Source organism: Bradysia coprophila, unplaced genomic scaffold, assembly GCF_014529535.1.
Source record: "Bradysia coprophila strain Holo2 unplaced genomic scaffold, BU_Bcop_v1 contig_297, whole genome shotgun sequence".
Classification (NCBI taxonomy): Eukaryota; Metazoa; Arthropoda; class Insecta; order Diptera; family Sciaridae; genus Bradysia; species Bradysia coprophila.
Genome location: NW_023503555.1, coordinates 3,905,256 through 3,927,547, shown reverse-complemented (window position 1 = coordinate 3,927,547; position 22,292 = coordinate 3,905,256). Strand labels below are relative to the sequence as shown.

At 35.3% G+C, this 22,292-nt stretch overlaps 2 protein-coding genes across 2 annotated transcripts; both read left to right on the top strand.

Moving 5' to 3' along the window:
• The first annotated feature begins 349 nt into the window (after nt 1-349).
• LOC119078537 lies at nt 350-1,369 on the top strand. The gene is made up of 2 exons (XM_037186104.1): nt 350-451; nt 506-1,369. The coding sequence occupies exons 1-2, from the start codon at nt 414-416 to the stop codon at nt 1,335-1,337; spliced, it is 870 nt and encodes a 289-aa protein (XP_037041999.1). The 5' UTR covers nt 350-413; the 3' UTR covers nt 1,338-1,369.
• A 5,285-nt stretch (nt 1,370-6,654) lies between these two features.
• On the top strand, nt 6,655-7,688 carry LOC119078538. The gene is made up of 2 exons (XM_037186107.1): nt 6,655-6,768; nt 6,824-7,688. The coding sequence occupies exons 1-2, from the start codon at nt 6,731-6,733 to the stop codon at nt 7,647-7,649; spliced, it is 864 nt and encodes a 287-aa protein (XP_037042002.1). The 5' UTR covers nt 6,655-6,730; the 3' UTR covers nt 7,650-7,688.
• Nucleotides 7,689-22,292: the final 14,604 nt, after the last annotated feature.

Here is a 22,292-nt window from a genome sequence, read left to right as displayed (position 1 = left end):
AAATTGAAAGGCTTCTATTGAATATAAGAAAGTTTACAAACAGAAAATATTTTCACGAATATAGGCCCTGGTGTGATGGACTGTTGTTCAGCATACCAATAGTGAAATTTTTCAAATGAATTATTAGATTTAGTAATTGATGATGTTTAAATGAATTCTCATGGTCATTTACATCATTAGAGATGTAAAATGCGACAGGTCAGTTTTCGTCTGAATTTTATTGATCCGAAAGGAAGCCGAACATGTGACTTTTCAGTTTATATACAGTTACATTTAAACGCTATTTATACATTTGCGCAGTTTGACGAATCGGTTTAAGATTGCTCAGTAAATTAATTTCACAGCCAGTGCTACTCATTCCGTAGTTCGGGTTGTGCGTACGTCTCTAATAACAGTTTTACTAATTTTTAAAAATGCATTTTCTAACTAAAGAATTTGTTCGACTGATCCAGTAAGTTTGATACGACTTTCAATTCAATTCAAATTAAAATTTTGAAATTCCCAGATTGCAACTTCTGCTCTACATCAACGTTTTAACCATTGCCCAACCGTCGGTCGAAATAAATTGCACATACGCACATAAAATGTTGGGAATACAGAGCGTCATCCTCGGCATATTTTATGAATGCTTCAGCAACGAGACCATAAATGTATCTGAACGAAACACGGCCGTGACCAATGTGACCGGAATGCACCTCCACACCTTGAATAATTCGAATGTCCAGGGAATTCACATCATCGGCGCTTCGTATCTACCGACAGGCCTAGCGAAATTTTTCCCAAACTTGATTGGGCTCAGTGTGGAACAACATTTGAAAGAAATTACGAAAAATGATTTGGAACCATTTCCGAACCTAATTCATCTGTGGTTGGTTCGTAATCCATTGGAAGTAATCGAAAAGGATCTTTTCATGTACAATCCAGACTTAGCGTACATTTCGTTGAGACAAAATTTTATCAAAGAAATCGATTCGAATGTTTTCGATCACCTCGATCGGCTATCAATACTTGAGCTCGATCGCAATGAATGCATAAACGATAATGCAGCTGGACGTTATGACGTAATGCGCCTCATTAAACAAATTAAGGAAAAATGTGTAGTGGAACAAACAACTGAAACAACCGGTCCAGTCACAGCCCCTGCTAAAATGAAAATTACCCAACAAGAGCTATTGAACGAAAAGGAAATACTGACCGGAAAAGTGCACTTTTGGAAAATTTTCAGCATTGTCCTTTTGTTAATAGCGGTGTTTGTGACGATAGTTGTAATGGGCGTGTTCATCCAAAGGCATGGTGGACATAGTGTAATGAAATTCGTTTTATTTAGAAATTCTTAAATTTAAACGAAATAAAATTATAATTTTACTCGTACACGATTCTGTATACTGATCTATCAATTGTTCTAGCTCCCACTTATGGGGTCGGTCATACATTTCACAACTTTGAAATGCATACTAGGTATATGTCGTCAGAGCCCCCACCTTTTTGGGCTGGGGTTTTCATTGCTGATTATTATGAGCTATGTTTTGTGCTTTCGAATGATGCTATCAAAAAATTTTGTGCTGCTCAGGCGTCCGAGCACAAAACTACTTTCTGGTCAAAGCATGTCGCTTTGTATGGGAGACCCCTAATATAACAACTGCACCCAAAATACAATTCCAGGACTAAAATGTACACATTATGTGCTCACGATATCACCCCACCAATAGTTTCGTGCTGCCACCTATGTCCAGCACAAAACTACTTTCTGGTCAAAACATGTCACTTTATATGGGAGACCCCTAATATATCAACTGTACCCAAAATACAATTCCAGGACTGAAATGTACACATTATGTGCTGACGATATCACCCCACCAATAGTTTAGTGCTGCCACCTATGTCCAGCACAAAACTACTTTCTGGTCAAAACATGTCACTTTGTATGTCACAATTCTCAGAGTTTGATTTGCATACAACAAAGTGCTTGCACATTAGTCAGAGTTCATTCTGCATGCAACAGAATGCTTGCACAACAGTCAGACTTCATTGTGCATGCAACAAGAGGCTTGCACAATAGTCAGAATTCATTGTGCATGCTACAAGAGGCTTGCACAATAGTCAGAGTTCATTGTGCATGCAACAAGAGACTTGCATAATAGTCAGAGTTCATTGTGCATGTAACAGAATGCTTGCACAATAGCCTGAGTCAGAATAGTCAGAATTCATTGTGCATGCTACAAGAGGCTTGCACAATAGTCAGAGTTCATTGGGCATGCAATAGAATGCTTGCACAATAGTCAAAGTTCATAGTGCATGCAACAGAATTTGTCATCTTGGGTATTGGAGCATCATGTTGCATGCATAATGAACTGATGAACTCTAAACAATGCAGAATCACAAACCTTTGAATGACCGTAAATAAAAACTTATTATTAAATATCTGTGACCTACAATAAAACTAATATATTTGTTAAAAGCTATTGCAATAGTTTTATTTCAACGTAAATTATTTTTGGCGTACATAAAACAAATTATGTATCAAAACATCTTTATATTTTGAGTAAAATCGACATTTATCGTTTTGATCGTCAAAGACCTCGAAAGTTTCATTAAACTTGATAGCTGCGATGTAATGGCCAACATCATTGTCAATTAATGGAGGTTTTAATAAGATAGCACCAAATAGAATGTACTCTACGTTACTTAATGTAATTCTAAGCGGTATATTAGACAGCTTGTGGCGGCAAAGAGGTTCGAAATCGGATGAACTTTGGCCACAATTTGGTAGCTGTAAGAACTATAAAACAAGTATTAATTTGGTGGTGTACGCACAACAAACTTCTTAGAGCTTTTTTTTATTGCAGTTTAAGGATCGGAATTGGTCGCTTTAAATGAAAGTTGGACGTCCACTTTATTATACGATTGTTAAAATGCAATTTCATTGTTTCGTCAACCTCCTGTACATCATAAGTGTTCTTAGAAAAAAGAAATTCTTTGGGGACTGGAAATCACATCTACAGGCCATAGCTTGATGCAACACGATAAGAAGAGGAAACAGAATTTTTCTTTTCAAGTTTTTAACGAGAATTTAGCATCTACAGAAAGAAACAAAGCTATCTGTTTTGCTCTAACTTTTAGAATTTTGAGACAAATAGGCCCTGACCTGAACTCAACAACAACAGGTTGACCTGAGCTTGTCTTTTGATAAGAAGTTCGATATAGATCTCTGACTATTGTGCAAGCCTCTTATTGCATGCACAATGAACTCTGACTATTGTGCAAGCTTCTTGTTGCATGCACAATTGACTCTGACTATTGTGCAAGCATTCTGTTGCATGCACATTGAACTCTGACTATTGTGCAAGCATTCTGTTGCATGCACAATGAACTCTGACTATTGTGCAAGCATTTTGTTGCATGCACAATGAACTCTGACTATTGTGCAAGTCTCTTGTTGCATGCACAATGAACTCTGACTATTGTGCAAGCTTCTTCTTGCATGCACAATTGACTCTGACTATTCTGCAAGCATTCTGTTGCAGGCACATTGAAATCTGACTATTGTGCAAGCATTTTGTTGCATACACAATGAACACTGACTATTGTGCAAGTCTCTTGTTGCATGCACAATGAACTCAGACTATTCTGCAAGCCTCTTGTTGCATGCACAATGAACTCTGACTATTGTGCAAGCATTCTTTTGCATGCACATTGAACTCTGACTATTGTGCAAGCATTCTGTTGCATGCACAATGAACTTTGACTATTGTGCAAGCATTTTGTTGCATGCACAATGAACTCTGACTATTGTGCAAGTCTCTTGTTGCATGCACAATGAACTCTGACTATTGTGCATGCCTTTTGTTGCATGCACAATTGACTCAGGCTATTGCGAAAGCATCTTGTTGCTTGCACAATGAACTCTGACTATTGTGCAAGCATTCTGTAGCATGCACAATGAACTCTGACTAATGTGCAAGCACTTTGTTGTATACAAATCAAACTCTGAGAATTGTGACATACAAAGTGACATGTTTTGACCAGAAAGTAGTTTTGTGCTGGACATAGGTGGCAGCACTAAACTGTTGATGGGGTGATATCGTCAGCACATAATGTGTACATTTCAGTCCTGGAATTGTATTTTGTGTACAGTTGATATATTAGGGGTCTCCCATACAAAGTGACATGTTTTGACCAGAAAGTAGTTTTGTGCTGGACATAGGTGGCAGCACGAAACTATTGGTGGGGTGATATCGTGAGCACATAATGTGTACATTTTAGTCCTGGAATTGTATTTTGGGTGCAGTTGTTATATTAGGGGTCTCCCATACAAAGCGACATGCTTTGACCAGAAAGTAGTTTTGTGCTCGGGCGCCTGAGCAGCACAAAATTTTTGGATATCATTTGAAAGCACAAAACATAGCTCATAGTAATCAGCAATGAAAACCCCAGCCCAAAAAGGTGGGGGCGCTGACGACATATACCTATACTAGGTACGGGCGCCTGAGCAGCACAAAATTTTTGGATATCATCATTTGAAAGCACAAAACATAGCTCATAATAATCAGCAATGAAAACCCCAGCCCAAAAAGGTGGGGGCGGTGACGACATATACCTATGCATACTTATGAAGTTATCAACGATTTTAAACTTTTATGGCAACACGGAATCGCGGATCTCTTTTATGTATGTCCCCTAAAGGAAGTAATCTAGAATCCTACTGTAGAAACAGAGGAATTCTTTTGGAAAATAGTCTTTTAGCCATTGATAATGCTGTCCGTTGAAGATTGGCCAAATATTTGGCTATAATAAACCATTTAACATGAGCTTCATCATTAGTTTCTCAACATTCATTTGGTTAAATAAGACAACTTCAGAGCTCATCACATATTTCGTCACTACAAACGAAAAATTAATCCGCAACTTTTGAATTGTTTGTATCACTGCTGAGGACACGACAAAATTCGGACCACCACACCACAACCACCATAAATGTAAAATATTCGGAGGAACGTTGATTTGTTTATGATCATGTTTTAATCTATCAGTCTTATAAATTCAATGATTCAACATCATCTATCTTCTGCGCTGCTTCTGAAATATTTTTTTCTGATAACAACATTGCAAATTGAATTTCAATGCCAAGTTCCGATAACAATTTTTGCTCTGTAGTGGGAGATCGTGTAGAATGTGTAATCCTGATTGTTTTTACGTAAATGGTCTTTATCAATTTATAAATGATTTAAAATATCCGGCTTGTGTATGTAGTACATTCTATGTACATAGGGTATGCATATGCACGAAATCGGCATATTGTCACAAAAATCACGGGACATTTATTATCGAAAACAAAGTTTGGAAACAAAAAATTGCTCCTCAAATTGAATTTCAACAACAAAATTATCAGTCGGGAGCTTTGATTTCGCTTGGGGAAACCCACATGATCACACTGGTTTTTCTTGTTTCTTCACTGTGTTGGATCCATTTTTTATTGGCATCGGTCAGATTAGACTATGTGTATGACCTACACGGAGGGAACTCATTTAACCTGATTCTTAAACAAACGGAATATTAGTAACCCAACATGTTACTTTTCAGTTTCACCACAGCCCTGCTTAGCATTGCATAGCAGTGCTATGGTTTCACCCTATTTTTAGTTGTCGCTGCAATGCAAAATCTTGTACTTCATTGATTAAACATACATTTTGCTTAAGGTAAGACTACGGAAAGCTTATTACTTATGTTTGTCGACGACCAAATTTGGATTTATCAATTTCCACTTGATGTCTTTCATTTGTTTCATCAGTCACAAGTAGATTTTAGGTTTAACCAGTGAATTAGAGTTCAGCTTCGCAATCGTGATCAGATTACAAATATGAGCTCAAATAAGGGCTCCAATAAACTACCCCAAAATACATTTTTTTCGATAATAAACTTGCCAAATCGTAACGTAAAAAAAGCCAGGATTCAATTATGTTGAATTAACTTCTAACGTTGCCAAATCGTAACGTAAAAAAGCCAGGATTCAATTATGTTGAATTAACTTCTAATGATCAAATGTTTTCCTTAATTTAATTATTTTCCTTATGGCATTATATTGTGTCATATTGTATTAGACGAATGGTTTGCTTTAAATTGATTTTGATCTGAGCTTTGAGATTGTAGGTATTTCAGCAGTCAGAGTTTTATTTTAAGCATTTGAGATCTAGACTTTGATTTCTTAGGCATTTCAGCTCTTAGACTAGATTTCATAGGCAGGCATTATAGTATTTGTGGCTTCTATTGAATATAAGAAAATTTTCCAAGTTCTGATTTCTATCTGTGTGTGATGGACTGTTGTTCAGCATATCAATAATGAAAATACGCGAAAGAATTATCAGTAGACTAGTAAGAATTCAAATTAATTTATGATGAGATGAGTTCCGATGGTCATTTACATCACTAGGGAAAGTTGGAAGGGTCAGTTTTCGTCTGAATTGTCTTGATGTGAATTTTTAGTTTAATTACAATTAAATCTAAACTAGTCTATTATGCTTAAAGCAACGAAAGAAGTACTCGAAACACGAAAAATGCATCTTCGATAATACATATGCGCAGCTTCGCTAATAATCACGCGAGATTAAAAATAACGTATCAGCTTAAATGACTAATCGGTATAATATTGCTCATTAAATTAATTTCACAACCAGTGCTACTCATTCCGTAGTTCGGGTCGTGTGTACGTCTGTAACAGTTTCAATTTTTAAACATGAATTTGCTAACAAAAGAATTTTTTCGATTGATCCAGTAAGATTGGTGCGTTTTTCGAGTTCAATTCAAGTTAAAGTTTTGAATTTTCCAGATTGCCACTCCTAGTTTACATCAATGTATTAACCATTGCCCAGCCATCGGTCGAAATTAAATGCACATACGAATATCAAATGTGGGGAATGCAGAGCATCGGCACAATCTACGAGTGCGAATGCAAAGAGAGCATTAAAGCACCCGAACGAAATACGGTCGTATCGAATGTGACTGGAATGCACGTCCCCTCCGCAAACAATTCAAATGTGCAGGGAATTCACATCTTCGGCGCTTCATATTTACCGACAGGTATAGAGAAGTTTTTCCCAAACTTGATTGGGCTCAGTGTGGAACAGCATTTGAAAGAAATTACGAAAAATGATTTGGAACCATTTCCGAACCTAAAACATGTGTGGTTGGCTCGTAATCAGTTGGAAGTGATCGAAGAGGACCTTTTTGTATACAATCCAGACTTGGTGTACATTTCATTGAGACAAAATTTTATCAAAGAAATCGATTCGAATGTCTTCGATCACCTCGATCGACTGTCGATACTTGAACTCGATCGCAATGAATGCTTAAACGATAATGCAATTGGACGGTATGCCGTAGTGCAACTTATTAAACAAGTAAAGGAAAAATGTACAGTGGAACAAACGACTGAAACAACCGGTCCAGTCACAGCCCCTGCTAAAATGAAAATTACCCAACAAGAGCTGTTGAACGAAAAGGAAATACTGACCGAAAAAGTGCACTTTTGGAAAAGTTTCAGCATTATCCTTTTGTTAGTAGCTGTGTTTGTAACGATAGTTGTAATGGGTGTGCTCATCCAAAGGCATGGCGGACATAATGTAGTTAAATTCGTTTTATTTAGAAATTCTTAAATTTAACCGAAATAAAATTACAATTTTACTCGTACACAATACAGGAAACTCTTTTAATTCTGTAGAGACTTCTGTAGAGTATCTTTCGTTCAAAATTTCGAAACGCACAAATGTATGCTACAATTTCAGCGTACTAGTGTACCCTCTTAACGTGGTGTAGCAACGCAAGTCCTCTGACCCTCCCCTAGAACAGAATTCATTAATAATGACCCATTCTGACGTCTATTTAGTTGTTAAATGGACAAAAATACAACATCTGTTGTAATTTCAACGCATGAACAATAACAGAGCCTAGGTACAAAGATATTTTGTGCCGACCCTGATTATTTTGTTAATACCAATTAATTTTGTTCAACTAAAACATATAATCTACTATTTACCCAACAAAGGCGTTCGGACTTCAGCTGGTAAGTGGTGAGTTTAATGTAGAGAACAATTTGAAGCAAATAACTAAAGTAAAATCTCAATTAAAGATTAAAAAAAACCAGCTGAGTGGGCGATAAAAATTACTGAAATAAAGTGCCACATAACACTGAAACGACATCGTATCCTACATTTCAAAAAGACTTCCTCTCTCTCTCCCTGAACGCCTGGATTGAGCGGAAAACATTAGAATTTCTTCTGAACTCACCATCACTAGGTATTCGCGCCCTAAACTTTAAATAAATTGAAGAGAAAACCTAGCGAGAAATAGAAAATTCGCTTGCTTCGCTCGTGTATGAATTTATATCATAGTTATTTCATCACAAGGAGAGAAATTACGACGGTATACGTTTGAATTCGTATGCCGAGAGAATTATTTTGCATAAGTACGTATGCAAAAATAATTCTCGTGGGATACGAATTCACACACACACTGTGATTGAGTGTGTTCTCTCGATATGATGATCACAATTTTACACGCTTAATGATACGAAAAACAGGAAAAAACAAAAAGAGTGAGAGAGTTAGCTACGCCTTCGTACACATCAATTCAAAACAGGTCGCATGCGAGTAAAACATCATTTCTATCCCTAGACCTGTTTACAAGGTCTGCGCAGAGAGAACTAAAAAACTATGGTGTCCGATAACTTTCGGCGCGTGATTTCGTCTGTTTTCGTATCATGAAGCGTGTAAAATATTATTAATTACCAGAGGCGCCGACTACGGTCTTGCCGCGAGGCTCGGACAACACTATGACCAAATTAGTCGAGGCTGAGCAACACTATGACTCGACGACACAATAAATATCATTTTTACATCAAAAATGATTTAAACTGTAGAAGAAAACGAGCATGTAAGTCAAACATCCGAATTCATCGGGTCTCCTGGACAGTACCTATCCAACGAACCGCCACACATGTTTGTCCATTGTCTGTAGCGGCGGAAAATTACGTATAAAAACACCTTTTTTTCGACTTTTGCACCTTCACCAGCCAGCCAAGACGCAAATATGAAAATTAAACGACAGCGGTTTTGGACTATTGGGGCCAAGGCTATCTGGGCACATTAACAAACCGCCGCGAAAAAATAGCTCCGACGGAGCCTGGTCCACTTTCAAAAAAATCCCTCTTATTCAAAGGGTTTGAGAGATTTACAAGTGGAGCTTTAACTCAACATTTATGCGTAAAAATCAACAAGAGCTTTAAAGTCAAAGTGAAAAATACCGACTTGTTTTGACGGCATCGAGGTGATAGTATCTTAAATCGGAAAACATACGAGCAATTTGCATTGATGGTATCGACAATATTATGCTGTGTTTTCCATTGTAATGCGATATTTACCACAGGCTAAACAATGGAAAACGTCGATCCCATCAACGCAAAATTGATCGTGTGCTTTCGGCCTAAAGTTATTGTCAAATCCACGGTCTATACACACATATTAGTAAATTTTGTTCGCAGCATAAGTAATCTTTGCTCTTTACTCGAAATATTCACCTATAAAACGGAATACCACAATTGAATGATTTCAAAAGAAATTTCTTTTATGGTGGGTCTACAATTTATAATAACCGATTCATTAATAAATTTTGCATTCCACATAATTCCCTTCACAAAATATTTGGTAGATTCCAAGCGAATTAAATGATGAAGAAATCGCATTTATATAAATGATAAATAATGGTTTATAACAAATTAAAAGAAATATAAGTCGACGAAGACGAAAAGAGGTAAGAAAAGAAGAAGAAGAAATAACGCGTATGAACGTAAAGTAAATATTAAAATAAATAATATCACGAATTTTCAATAAATCTGATTAATTTATTGATGAATATCTATTACTGTCACAGTGTGTTTGTTTATGTTACATGAGATTGCCAATGTTTATGCTTTTTTTTATTTTACAACCCGGACCCACCAAAATATAACGGAACGAAAAGAAAGTAATTATAACTTCGAGACGAGCAAAATACACAACCAACAAAAAAATATATCCCACAAGAAAGATGATATCAATTAACAAAAAAAATATATTTATACAAATGTGCAGACACCACACGGTATATAACGCTTTACAATATAGTATACGATCTGTGTTTACCAATAAGCTCGAAACGGTTCGATTCGGGATACACCTACGGTCTAAATCTGTCCCAAAAATACACATTTTCCAAATAAGTAAAAATATAAATCCACAAAACAGTCAATATATAATTTCTTCCAATGGGTGCTGGTGCTGAATGATGCCGAACTTTTTTTTTATTTTTTTTATTTTGCGTGTATTTAAGATGTTGGATAAAGTGAATTCGATGATGGCAAAATTACTATCTGTCACGGTTGTAATTACATACAATTTTGAATTGAACTTTCATAAGAGAATTTTTTTTTTCTTCATTTCGTGAAAAATGTTTTACTCGATTCTCGTGTGTAAATGGAACTTGCGCATTGTTGTTGTTGTTGGTTGAGTGTTTTGTGTGCTTGTATACACGGTCGGGTATTATATGGATTTAAATGATATAATTCATAATTCTTTTTATTCGGTTGAGAACGCCCTTTACTTGTAGATATAATTAATTTATAACTCCTGGGCTGGCTGGTACTAATGTTGTACTAGCGTTAATAAATCGCTTGAATTTTGTTTTGTGTAGATTATTTCTTTTTTCGTCGTTGCATTGCTTTCATCGTTTAATTTGGTGATTTGTTTGGATGTTCGTTTCAATAAATACGGACGAATTAATGATATCGGGCTGTTGAAGAAAGTAAATAAGAAATTTTTCTTCATTTGCATTTGTAATGGCTCAGAGCGATTGCGTATAAGTGATCCCGGAAAACAAGCGACGGATAACTGACGTTTTCTTAGTGATAGAAGTATGCAACAATTAGCAGATCGTGAGTATAAAATCAGTCTTCGATCAAGTGAGATACTCGAGAAACTCTAGAGCTTGCGCGATTGATGAGCCCGAAAAATGTTTGGAGATTTAGACTTTGCGTCTACGCATTTCTGTTCTTTTACGTCTAGAGGTGTGCGCCGATTTCAAAATAGTCGGCGGCGGTGCGCCGACTGGTGATGGATCGGCGGCGGCGCGCCGAAAGAAATTTAATGTCGGCGGCGGTGCGCCGATCGGCGCGCCGATAAATTTAAAAAAAAATCTAAACTTTCGAAAATAATGCAAAGACATTTGAAAAAGCGTGCGCAATCCTTTTTACGAACACTGAATTCTTACTATCTTGCAAACTGAAGAACTGAAGTATCAACCACGAATCCAAGTACAATCTCATTTTTATCTTTCGAATGTACAATCCCTGACCTTCATTTTAAAAACATCTGATTCAATGAATCCAAGAATGATTAGTGAGTTTGCCTAAATGACATATAAGTCAACTTATAAGTTGGAAATTTTCAGTCACATCTTCATCTTCATACTAGATGTTCTAGAAGGTTACTTAAAATTTACAACTTATAATTTATATGTCATTTTCGCAAACTCACGATTGTCCTTTCGATTAACAAGGTTTTGAAAGAACAGGTTAAGACACTTTCGAGTTGATCACGAGAACGGTGGAACCAAAATTTTCCTCTGTAGCGCCAACTAGGTTTGGAATATTTTATATGACGATTTCAACTTACAAAAAATAATTGTTTTCAAGTTGACTTTTCAACAATATGTAATAAGTGCGTTTGACAAATTTGGTTTCAACCGCCTTCGCGAGTGTATACCCTATTCTTTCAGAACCTTGGGAAATTATGAGTAACTGTCAGAACATCTAGTAGATTAAGAAGATGTGACTTTACATTTCCATATCTTCGATGTAGGAGTGAGATCGTAGTAGAAGGTTTGCGCCATAGAGTTAGAGAAAATGCTACTTTTAAGAGGAAACCAGCATTTTGGGTGCCGATGCTCCTAATAATTGTATTCTTGTGTCCAGCAGCTGTTGTTTTTACTGCTGTTTTGACTGCTGTTACATGAGTACTGATGTCTGACATTTTGTGTCATTGAATTTGTGTTATGTTTGTTTGTTCTTAGAGTCGGTTTAAATGTGTGAATTTCGTTACAGTAATTGAATTAATAAATTTTAGGAACAAATTTAACTGAACGAAATAGTTAAAATTTATCAAATTAAAGTCAACGGTTTCAGAGTAAAAATATCACAAATTTCATTAAAGAATACTACTAAATTGGTTGCGAAATCGTATCAAATTGTCGGTACAGGCGTATGCAATTGCATATTCGAGCAATTGAACAATCAGATTTTATGAATCTTCAGAAGCAAAAAAGTGCAATGGTTTGTTTTGATATGAGTCATCATAATTTCCGTTTTGACAGAACAACATATGACTCAGGGTTGATAAGTAACTACAAAGATAGGGTTGTCCATATAGTGGCCACATGGATAGATGATAAAACGACAAAACGCCATCACGCCAACTCTCGAGTGTAACTCTATGGTTTGCGCAAATAAGAGATTTTGATAAACATAAATGTATAAGTAATAAGTAATTAGTAATAAGTGTATTTGCTGAGCAGCATATAGCAACCTGACTTAAAAAATTAAGAGATAGAAACATTTGCTAAAACCTTGTAATCGCGCACACACTGTTGTATATATATTTCAGTTTAAGTTTATATTGCCGCCCATTAAAATGGCTGAAAGCAATAAAAGTATACAATTTCGGCGCGACGAAAATGAAACCGGCGGCGGCGGCGGCGTGAGCCAATATTTTTCGGCGGCGGCGCGCCGAAAATTTGGCCAAAAATCGGCGGCGCGCCGGCGTAAAATCGGCGGTGCACACCTCTATTTACGTCTTCTAAATCGGTCGAAACTTTATCGGTGTAGGGTGTACTTTCTTACCATGTATCTATCAAAAAGACATGATACTCGGCTCCGTTAAGAGGAGATAAAAACGTTCGTGAATGTTCATTCCCCTAACATTTAAATTCATATTATCTGTCCACAGTCAAGGACATTTTTACCAAATCTGTTCCTTCGTTTGATATTAGCCCTGCGACAAATCTATTACTTCATCAGATCGGACCTACATTTTGATATATAGCACCGAATCAGTGAAAAGCCGTCGCTTATATTTTCAGTTGCTAATCGATAACAGATGAAATTGCCGTGAGTAAACATAATAATCAATATGAGAAGTACACCCATTTTTAGCAACCTGAAAATCCACACCCAGCCCCGTTCGTAGCTTGCCGATAATACATCATAACATTTGCGAGTATCGCACAGCTGTTTGAACGAATTTTCGGGCTAAGGTGAGCTTGTAGAAGTGCTGCTGCTCCAGTCAATAATCTTTACATAATGAATTAAAGCTAGCTGCATTGCATGGTCTTTCCTTGATACCTCCGTGTATATCCCACCCACATTCCTGTATAATGACATCGAAAGTGTACAAATATGTCACATTTATCGTCTACCAGTACTGTTGGGCAAGAAGTTTTCATACTTTCCGACAGTAAATCGATGATTAAGGCGCTTATGTCGCCGGTCGTCACCTCTTAGTTCATAAAAGAGTGTTAGGAATACCTTAACGAGATTGGTCAGAGAAATCGGATCACACTTGTTTGGGTACCTGGACACTCTGGAGTGGAAGGGCTTACCCTGTAGGTCTTTAATTTTGTATTCAAAAATAGTAAATGTCGGTTCGAATGATTTATACATAATAGACGCAATACTGTCGCGCCTTTTGTACCAGAAAACGTTATCTCACCTCCGATCCCAATCCGAGACCAATGTGTTACAGCTTTGTTCCAATAATCCAATTAACTAAAGAGACGTTACAACTTACACCACTAAAACTAAGCCAGTCAGTCAAACATGTAGACTTTATTTGCTTTTTAATCCATTTTAGAGTGAAATTTCAGACGTCACGCGTTCAGCTCCTTTAAAAAATAGTTTTTAATTCCAATTCAAACGCTATTTCATAATTATTTCCTTATACGACTTTAAGTTACAGCTTTAACGAGATTAACATGAAACTTTCCAGTCAGACACATCATATTCTGAAGGTGCACACAGTACAAACATATATGCACACACAGACAGTATAATGTACAGCCAGTACGAATTTATTTGAAAGGTAAATGAATAATTGTTTATAGATTTCTTAACACACAGCAGCACGAGAGAAGAAAATTGTTATGAAACGGTAATATATTGGGTTATGCGCTCCGTCGCTGTGTGTTTTTAAATAGATCATTATTTGACATTTAGCACATTTTATGATTGAATTCAATCACACAAAATCGACACACAATTTCATATATATATATAAAGCAAGACTTGTTTTTCACGAAAAACGGCCCCATTGATATAATAATAATAATGATTGAACGGTTGTATATACTATACGGAAATCATGATCTCCAGCAGCTAAAATGGTCAATTGAAAAACATTTTAGTGATCTCATAATACTTTATTGCAAATCAAAACAAAACGATTTGAATTCGACTGCTTAAAAGGTATGTGCGCAACATCTCGTTCAGGACATTCAGTGCAAACCTGTTCCTCAGAAGGAAATGCAAATTTGTCTTTCTTTTAAGGAATGCGTCCTTGTGTCATGTCGCGAAATGCTATATGAATCTTCTTTCAAACGCTAGGCTGTAATCGAGCTTTTCTGAGGACGGTTTCACATCAATTTCGAAGATTCTTGAAGTAAACACGCTTCTCGCAGAATTTCATCGACAACTTTGATGAAAATAACCGACCATCATTTAATCATTTATAGTAATATTTGCGTCTCAACCATGATAAAAGGCGTCTAAATAATGTCTTAACTACTGACGTAGAAGATTTTCTATCAATCCGTTTTAAACTGTTAGGTCAATAGAAGTAATAGATTCGATAGTTATAGTGTGATATTGATATGCGTGCTGTCTACGTGTCTATGAAATCAAATGTAAGAATAAACGTAAATTGTTTCCAGTAGTAATAGACCAAGAGCGTATCAGTCTGTCATATAGCCATTGTATGATTTGAAGCTTTTATATACTATGCCATCATTACACTGCACGATGTGAAAAACATTGGTTGTGCGATTTTTTTTAGCAGTTAGAAACGTTAAAACCCAAATTGGTTTTCGAAAGGAAGAATTTATTTTTTTATTGAAAACCCTGTCGAACCGGACAGGTCAGATTTACATTTTCAAAAACATAAAACAGAATAGTTGAGAGACTGATATCACAGTGGAACTACTTCTAACAACAATGATAAATCGGTGGGGAAATATGAAGGAATACATAATTTGTGACAATATTGCTGGAACATCTACTGCACTGACAAAGAAGAGTTGAAAATCTTACATGTTGCAGGTAACCTTATCTTCAAGTAATCTGTGTTACTTACCTGATACAACTGTAATTTTTGTATGTAAAGCTACATCTATGGCAGCTATTTTAGGTTACCTGGATACAAAGTTAACTGTCTTTCAACATAACGAGGATAAACTGGCTGAAAGTTTGATGAAACACCGGATTTTAATCACAAATCATTTAATTTAAGACCAACAATTTTATCACCATCCATGGAAATACCGATACAAGCAAAGTTGCGTCGCAATAGGTTCTATTTGCAGGGCTCCACCACCATAAATGCGTGAATAATGCCACCAATGCCAAAACAGACAAGCCACAGTAGTAAGTTGATTAGTACTAAATTTAGTGTTTCTAAATTTAGATTACTGTGATCATTATTCAATCATTTTTAGAGCCAAATTTTTCAAGTTAAAATATAATTAAAAGGATTCCTCAACGGATGCTTGTTAAGTTTAAGGACTGAACCTCGAAATTAAGCGATGAATTTCAATCTCCAATGAATGTAAAAGAGGCAAAACTTTTAAATGAAAAAAAAAAAAAATTGGTTTTAACAAATGAAGTAAAAGATTTTGTAACGATATACGCTGAAAAAACATATATCCAATGAAGTACAAGGTTGTACTATAATTATGCTTGTCCTTGCGTATGTTAATTTTTGTTTTTTTTAGATTAACAGAGATTTTACGACTTCTTTCTGATTTTTTTTTAAAGAAATTAAGAAAAGTTAAAAATCTTCAGGTGATTTTTTTAACTTTGGGTACAAGCGGTCTCCGATTTTAATGAGTGATAGCTCGTTGGATTCGTCTTTCAATTCTAGGAAACACGTATCTTTCACTTTTTCTAAAAAAAAATGTTTTCTGTGAGAAGCGTTCAAAAGTGAAGACATGTTGTACGAATATCGGCCTTGGAAAGACCTACAGGTAGAGTATACGCACCGCTTGGTGCGAGTAGATCCACGAGAATTATGACTGAAAATGTAGTGAATGTTCGGAGAGTCCGCCTTCTCTGCAGCTTCGATGTTCCACGAAACTGAGTATGGGGTGCTGTAGCTGGCCTCTCCGACTATCGTTCCACATGTAAATGAGCCCAGTACTTTTGTGCTGCAAGCCCACAGAAATGTTGGAAAAAAAGTTGGTGCCAAAATACTGATTTTTTCCTTCTTTCCGGGGGCTCTACAGCTGGAACAGCATCTGGAACGGTACTATGGCAGTCATTTTTTTTCGTCAACTATTCTTTTACGTTATCAATACAAAAACGCGTCGCTATGCCACGAATATATCAGATCCAGTGTTAGTAATATCAAGAGAAAAATTATTAAATTTTTCTCGGAGGATTTTAGTCAAATAAAGTGTTAGCGTATAGCAAATGACCTCAGGACTCCGGAACAGTAATTAGTTTTTCAATCGGACCAATATTTGGAGTTTGGAAAAACGATATGATCAAGTGGAGCCAACGGTTTTCCAAACTCCTAAATAATTTTTTCTTGAGTTATTGTCGAAAAACTATTTTCGGTACCCTCTGACATGTCTTCACTTTGGAACGCTTTTCACAGCAAACAATTTTTTTTAGAAAAAGTGAAAGATACGTGTTTCCTAGAATTGAAAGACGAATCCAACGAGCTCATCAAAATCGGAGACCGCTTGTTCCCCAATCACCTGAAGATTTGGTGATATCACTCTTAACAAGCAAAAGATTAGCCTCAAAAGCCATTGTCAGCCATTCTATGGACTTTTAACTCTTGTATTTTAACTCGCACTTAATTAAGGCAGACATACATTAATCGAAAGATATCAACAAAACAACGAACCCTGTAAAATTATTTTTGATAATATTACCGGCACTGGCTATATCAGTAAGAGAATCATTTTGATTCAGATACTCCCCTAGACTGAATATCTCGTTTTGTTGGAAGGCTTATTTAAAAAAAAACATTTTTCCATATTTTCCAATATTTTTCTAAAATTTCTCATATTTTCTTTGAAAAAGGTAGGAAAATTCGTAAACATTGAGGTAAATTCAAGAAAATTCGTTATTATTTGTGAAAATCTGGGAAATCTAGAAAGAATATGTGTGAAAATTCGAGAAAATGTTTTTCCAGAAATAATCAACCCATTCTAAGGACCAATAATATCCTTTTAACACTTTCCCTTTAAATTGCTGAATGAGTCGAAAAACATACTCTTCCTTGCCGAATGGTCACGTTGTATCGTAAAACGTTGATTTGCTACATAATATTTCCAGCATTTTATTCTAATCGCGTCGACGAACGACGATGACAACGCCAAAATTCACTAGACTGTTACAGTCAAAATGCATAACAAATAAACCGATATGATGCAACCGTTTTAGGTAAAAAAAAATTGAATTCCATTATTCATTCCCTAAAATGCAAAACACTCACTTTGAAAATCAATAAAAACCACTGTACCGAAGCGCAAAAATACACAAAATCAATGTGCATGTGCCAATATTATTGGCTTGATCACGTTTTTATTATAATTCCAAATTAAATCCACATGTTGGGAGTTTTTTTTTCTGTTCTTATTCTCTCTTGTTTTAAACTTTGTATAACTTTACTTATTTAATCAAGAACGGACGGAAAAAAATAGAGGTCATCGCTACAAGCTTAATGCACAATCATAAATGCTTGCAATATTGGATGTTTATGGCTAGTTTTTGTTGTTGTTGTTGTTGTTGTTGTTCTTTCGTCGTCGCTGTTTTTTCTCTTTCTCTAGATACATTGTAAGTAACGAGCTTGTGATGCAGATTATATATGACTCTCTGTGTATATATAATGTTCTTAGCGTAATAAGGCGCCCTGAGGACTAATTTTAGAATTCAGCCCAACCAACAAGTGCACCGAAAACTCGTGTCGCATTCAATACATTGTGTGTAGGATCATGGTAACGTGACTGGTTAAGCGATATACTTCATTTTTACATTTTTTTTCTGTTTTCATTTTGTATAAATCAGAATTCGATTAATCGAGAGAACATAAAATAGGAAAAAAAATGATTTTGTTGTTCAACGTACCAATCGATTGGAATTTTTCTGTTTAAAAAATTTTTATTGGACAAGGAAGGATTAGGTAGGTACACACGTTTTATCTTTGATCGCATTTTTAACAAGACTTTTTTTCGTTTGTTTATTCGTTGTTATTCGTCAATAAGAACAACCAAATTTACCTGTTGCATAACAAATTATATTATGACAAAATCTCAATGAAAACCAATATTTATTAACGAGTCAGAGTCTAGGAAAACAGAGAGACAGAGTAACAATCGACTGAAATAATTATCAATCGAAACGATCATCATCAACAAAAAAAACCTCTCTTGACACTTGACAAATTTTTTACTTAACTCCTTTTTTACGCATTCCATAAAGTCACATTACAAATAATCTTATACGTTTACATACGTACGTATATAACGCTCTTGTGCGGACGCATATAATCGAAACCAACAAACGCAACGAGAAGATAAATTACGACCTGCCAGCAGACACATTTCGATAATCAGTAACACGTTATGTTTAAAAATTCCAAACATAGCTATGTGACCGTGATCTGTTGGTTTCTTTTTATTATTATTATTATTCGTCGTCGTCGCAGAAGAGAGCGAGCATATTATGATATTCGGACGTGAAGTACACACAGCATTTTACGTTCTTTAATAAGAGTTTTTGTGTCCAGAAGAAATCAGCGTAAAGGAGATGATATTTCTCTGGGATATTCTTTGTAGAGGAGATGTATGTAATGTGTGCGTTTGGTACGTTACATTTTTACATCCGTGCGCGCACATATTACCTGACTTCAAGTTGGTAACGAAACACGATATATAACTTCAGTCGTCGGTCGGCTTGTTTAATGTACATATATATACCATCTCTATACACACCGACCCGTACAGACACCATATAGGTATATATAAATGGTATAATCACATTTATATTTCATACAAACATTTTTATATTTCAAAAAAAAAACTTTTTTTTTTATTAAAAATAATTTCTCGAAATAACAGTAGCTATAAATAAATAATAAATTTTAAATTAACATATGATGGCCACCCAGAAATGGATGACAAATTATATTAAATATATTGATGGCAGGCAGTGAACTGAAGACATCAACAAGATTTCAATTTTAATAGTACGAAGAACGGATGAAAAAACTATAGGAAAAACATCAACTCACACAGAACAGACATTTAAACGACCATCCATCCCGGTCGATTAAAAACATTTATTTCTCAATAATGTCAATCGAAAATTGGAGATAGATTCGAATTGTATTACATCAGATCGGATTGAATAATGTATTCACAATTAAATTATCGTTGAAAAATTCGTAAACAAAAGTTAAAAATAAAAAGCAAAAGTTACATTAACATGTTGCCTAAAGTAATAATGGCAAACAAGTGTGTGGTGTTTCTCTTTAATTTTTTTTTGTTTTGTTTATTGATATGATCGGAATCGTATAAGACCTTGACGATTGATTAAGTGTTTCTTACAATTCATTTTTTCCTCATTAGAATAAAAATGGATTATTGATTGATGTTTTATGTACAGCACACAACAACAACAAACTAAAAAAATTACTAACGTGAAATATTACAAAAAATATAAGCAGCGACAGCAAGTGTTTCGGATTATTTCCAATAGGAATAACTCACAACATTATACGGATCTAAAAGAATTCGATTATGAGAAACATATTTTTTTGGTACCTCTAGCGAATATAAGACCACCACTGGTTGCAATTGAATTTAAGATTTTTATTTAAATTCTCGTTGAGTTGACATTGTCACCAAAAAATTTCTGATTGTACTTGCTCATCAGTAGATGTCAGAAATTTTTTATCAGAAATTAAACTGAAAATGGGCTGAGGAGAAATGCAGGACTTTAGTGCAGAAAAGACTCTGTTCTCTTAACGCCAGGGACTATTTTTTGGAAAACATTTTCCCATATTTTTCACATTTTCATTTTCAAAAATTCCCCATTTTTTTGGGATATAAGGAAAATCGGTGAAAATGTGGGAAAACTCAAGAAAATATAAAGGAAAATGTTCTCCCAAAAAGAGTAAACAAGGCCCTCTGAAAACGTTACTATCACAATTTCAAGCATTTTTTTTCATGAAAATGAAAAAATGGCTTTCTGGGCGGAAAATTCATTCATACGAAACACTTAAAAGTTAAATATCCTCGAAACTAAAGAATCATTTTGTTCTGTAAAGGATGGTTCAATATCGATATTTCATGGAAGAATATATTTTTTGGTAGAAATCGGGTGTTGACCTGATCAATTGTAAGGAGTTTAACGGGTTTTCGGGGTTCTCTTCTCGATATTATTGATTATTGATGGAATAGTAGATCAGTCCATAAGAAAGAACCAGAAGAACCATCTAAATTCACTGCAGTTTTATAGTTCTAGAATTCGGAAAATATTCGAGAATTATGACGTCACTTATTTTTAGGAAATAAGGCTCATTTAACGAGATTTGGTGATTTCAAACACGATACAAATCCAAAAGCTAATCGAAGTAAATAGATATTTAAGTTTCGAGAACTGTGAAACGGTATCTCGGTTCAAGATGGAGTACACGGTTCGAGGCGAAGTCGAGCTAGAGGAGATTATTGGTGGAGTTACATTTGCAACTCCAATAACGACCGGAAAATGGAATTTCCGTAATCCTTGAATTTAAATACCAGTGCTTAAAATGACAATCAGTCAATGAATTTTTCCGGAGAATTTACTCCATCAAAATTCGAGGTCAAAATTAATTTCTCAAACTTAATTAAAATTTATGTTTGCCATCAGCAATTTGCAACGAACCCGTAAGACACCAGTTGCCGGCAGTGATGAAAAAAGTAGACGATCATGCAAGCGGATGCGGTCCTATATAGCGAAATTTTTGTTAAAGCAAATGAAGTAAAAGATTTCTTTAACAATCTGTTGAAAATGTCTAGATCAAAAGAAGTAATAGACGTGATAATTAGATTGGTGTAAACATCCTCCGTACGCCGCACACTCAACGCCAATTCTCCAAAGACAACTTACATGTTCGAATAAAATTAGGTGTGTATAAGTGCATGAAAATATTGAATTGACTCCTTACTTCTACTACGCTCTTACCAAATTTTGTCGATGTTGCGCTGTTAAACATCAGTAAAACCAATTGTTTACTTTTTATAGTTGAGAAATAGCCTCATCTTGTCATCTTTCGGTAAGTAATTAATCTTCTCCAATAGACTACGCCAAAATGATTTTTTTTCTCAATTTTTTTACATAAAGCAGCTAAAAATTGAAAATAAAGATACCCGTGTCTCGTCTTTTCACGAAAAAACTTGAAACCGGAAAGATTTTTCACTTTATAAATTCCTGAAATATGTGATTTGCGCCATTTTCCACCCAAATTCCACATAAGGTCTTAAGTTTGCCACTTTGCAATTACAGTAGTATGAGTAGTATTGTTCACTCAGTTCATCCAGTTTTGACTGATTCACTGAATTTTGTTTTGATGAAATGTCAAATCGGGACAGTAAATTTTAAATCTCAAACAAGTTTGTGTCGAAAATTTGTAGTATTTCGCGTAAAACAAAGTGATTCAGTTTAAATTTCGCACCGAAAATAGTTCCGAGTGTGCTCATGTCTAGTGTCTTAAAAAGAATTTAGGACAAATTCTCCGAAATAATTTTAAAGACAAATTAATTTGGTCAAACATTGTGGGTGTTGTGAAAATCTCATTTTTAAAAGTAATTTGGTGTGAATTGTGCCATTCAGTGTTCAATTCCTTAATTTTATGTGCCTAGAAATTGCCTGCAATACGTTTCGTGCTAATTCAGTCGGTAAAATGTGAAGAAAACATACAAAAATATGTTGCCATTCAGGTAAACAA

Coding starts and splice junctions, on each gene's coding strand:
- LOC119078537 (XM_037186104.1), top strand. CDS start 414: ATGCATTTTCTAACTAAAGAATTTGTTCGACTGATCCA. Junction 452..505: donor GAATTTGTTCGACTGATCCA/GTAAGTTTGATA, acceptor TGAAATTCCCAG/ATTGCAACTTCTGCTCTACA.
- LOC119078538 (XM_037186107.1), top strand. CDS start 6,731: ATGAATTTGCTAACAAAAGAATTTTTTCGATTGATCCA. Junction 6,769..6,823: donor GAATTTTTTCGATTGATCCA/GTAAGATTGGTG, acceptor TGAATTTTCCAG/ATTGCCACTCCTAGTTTACA.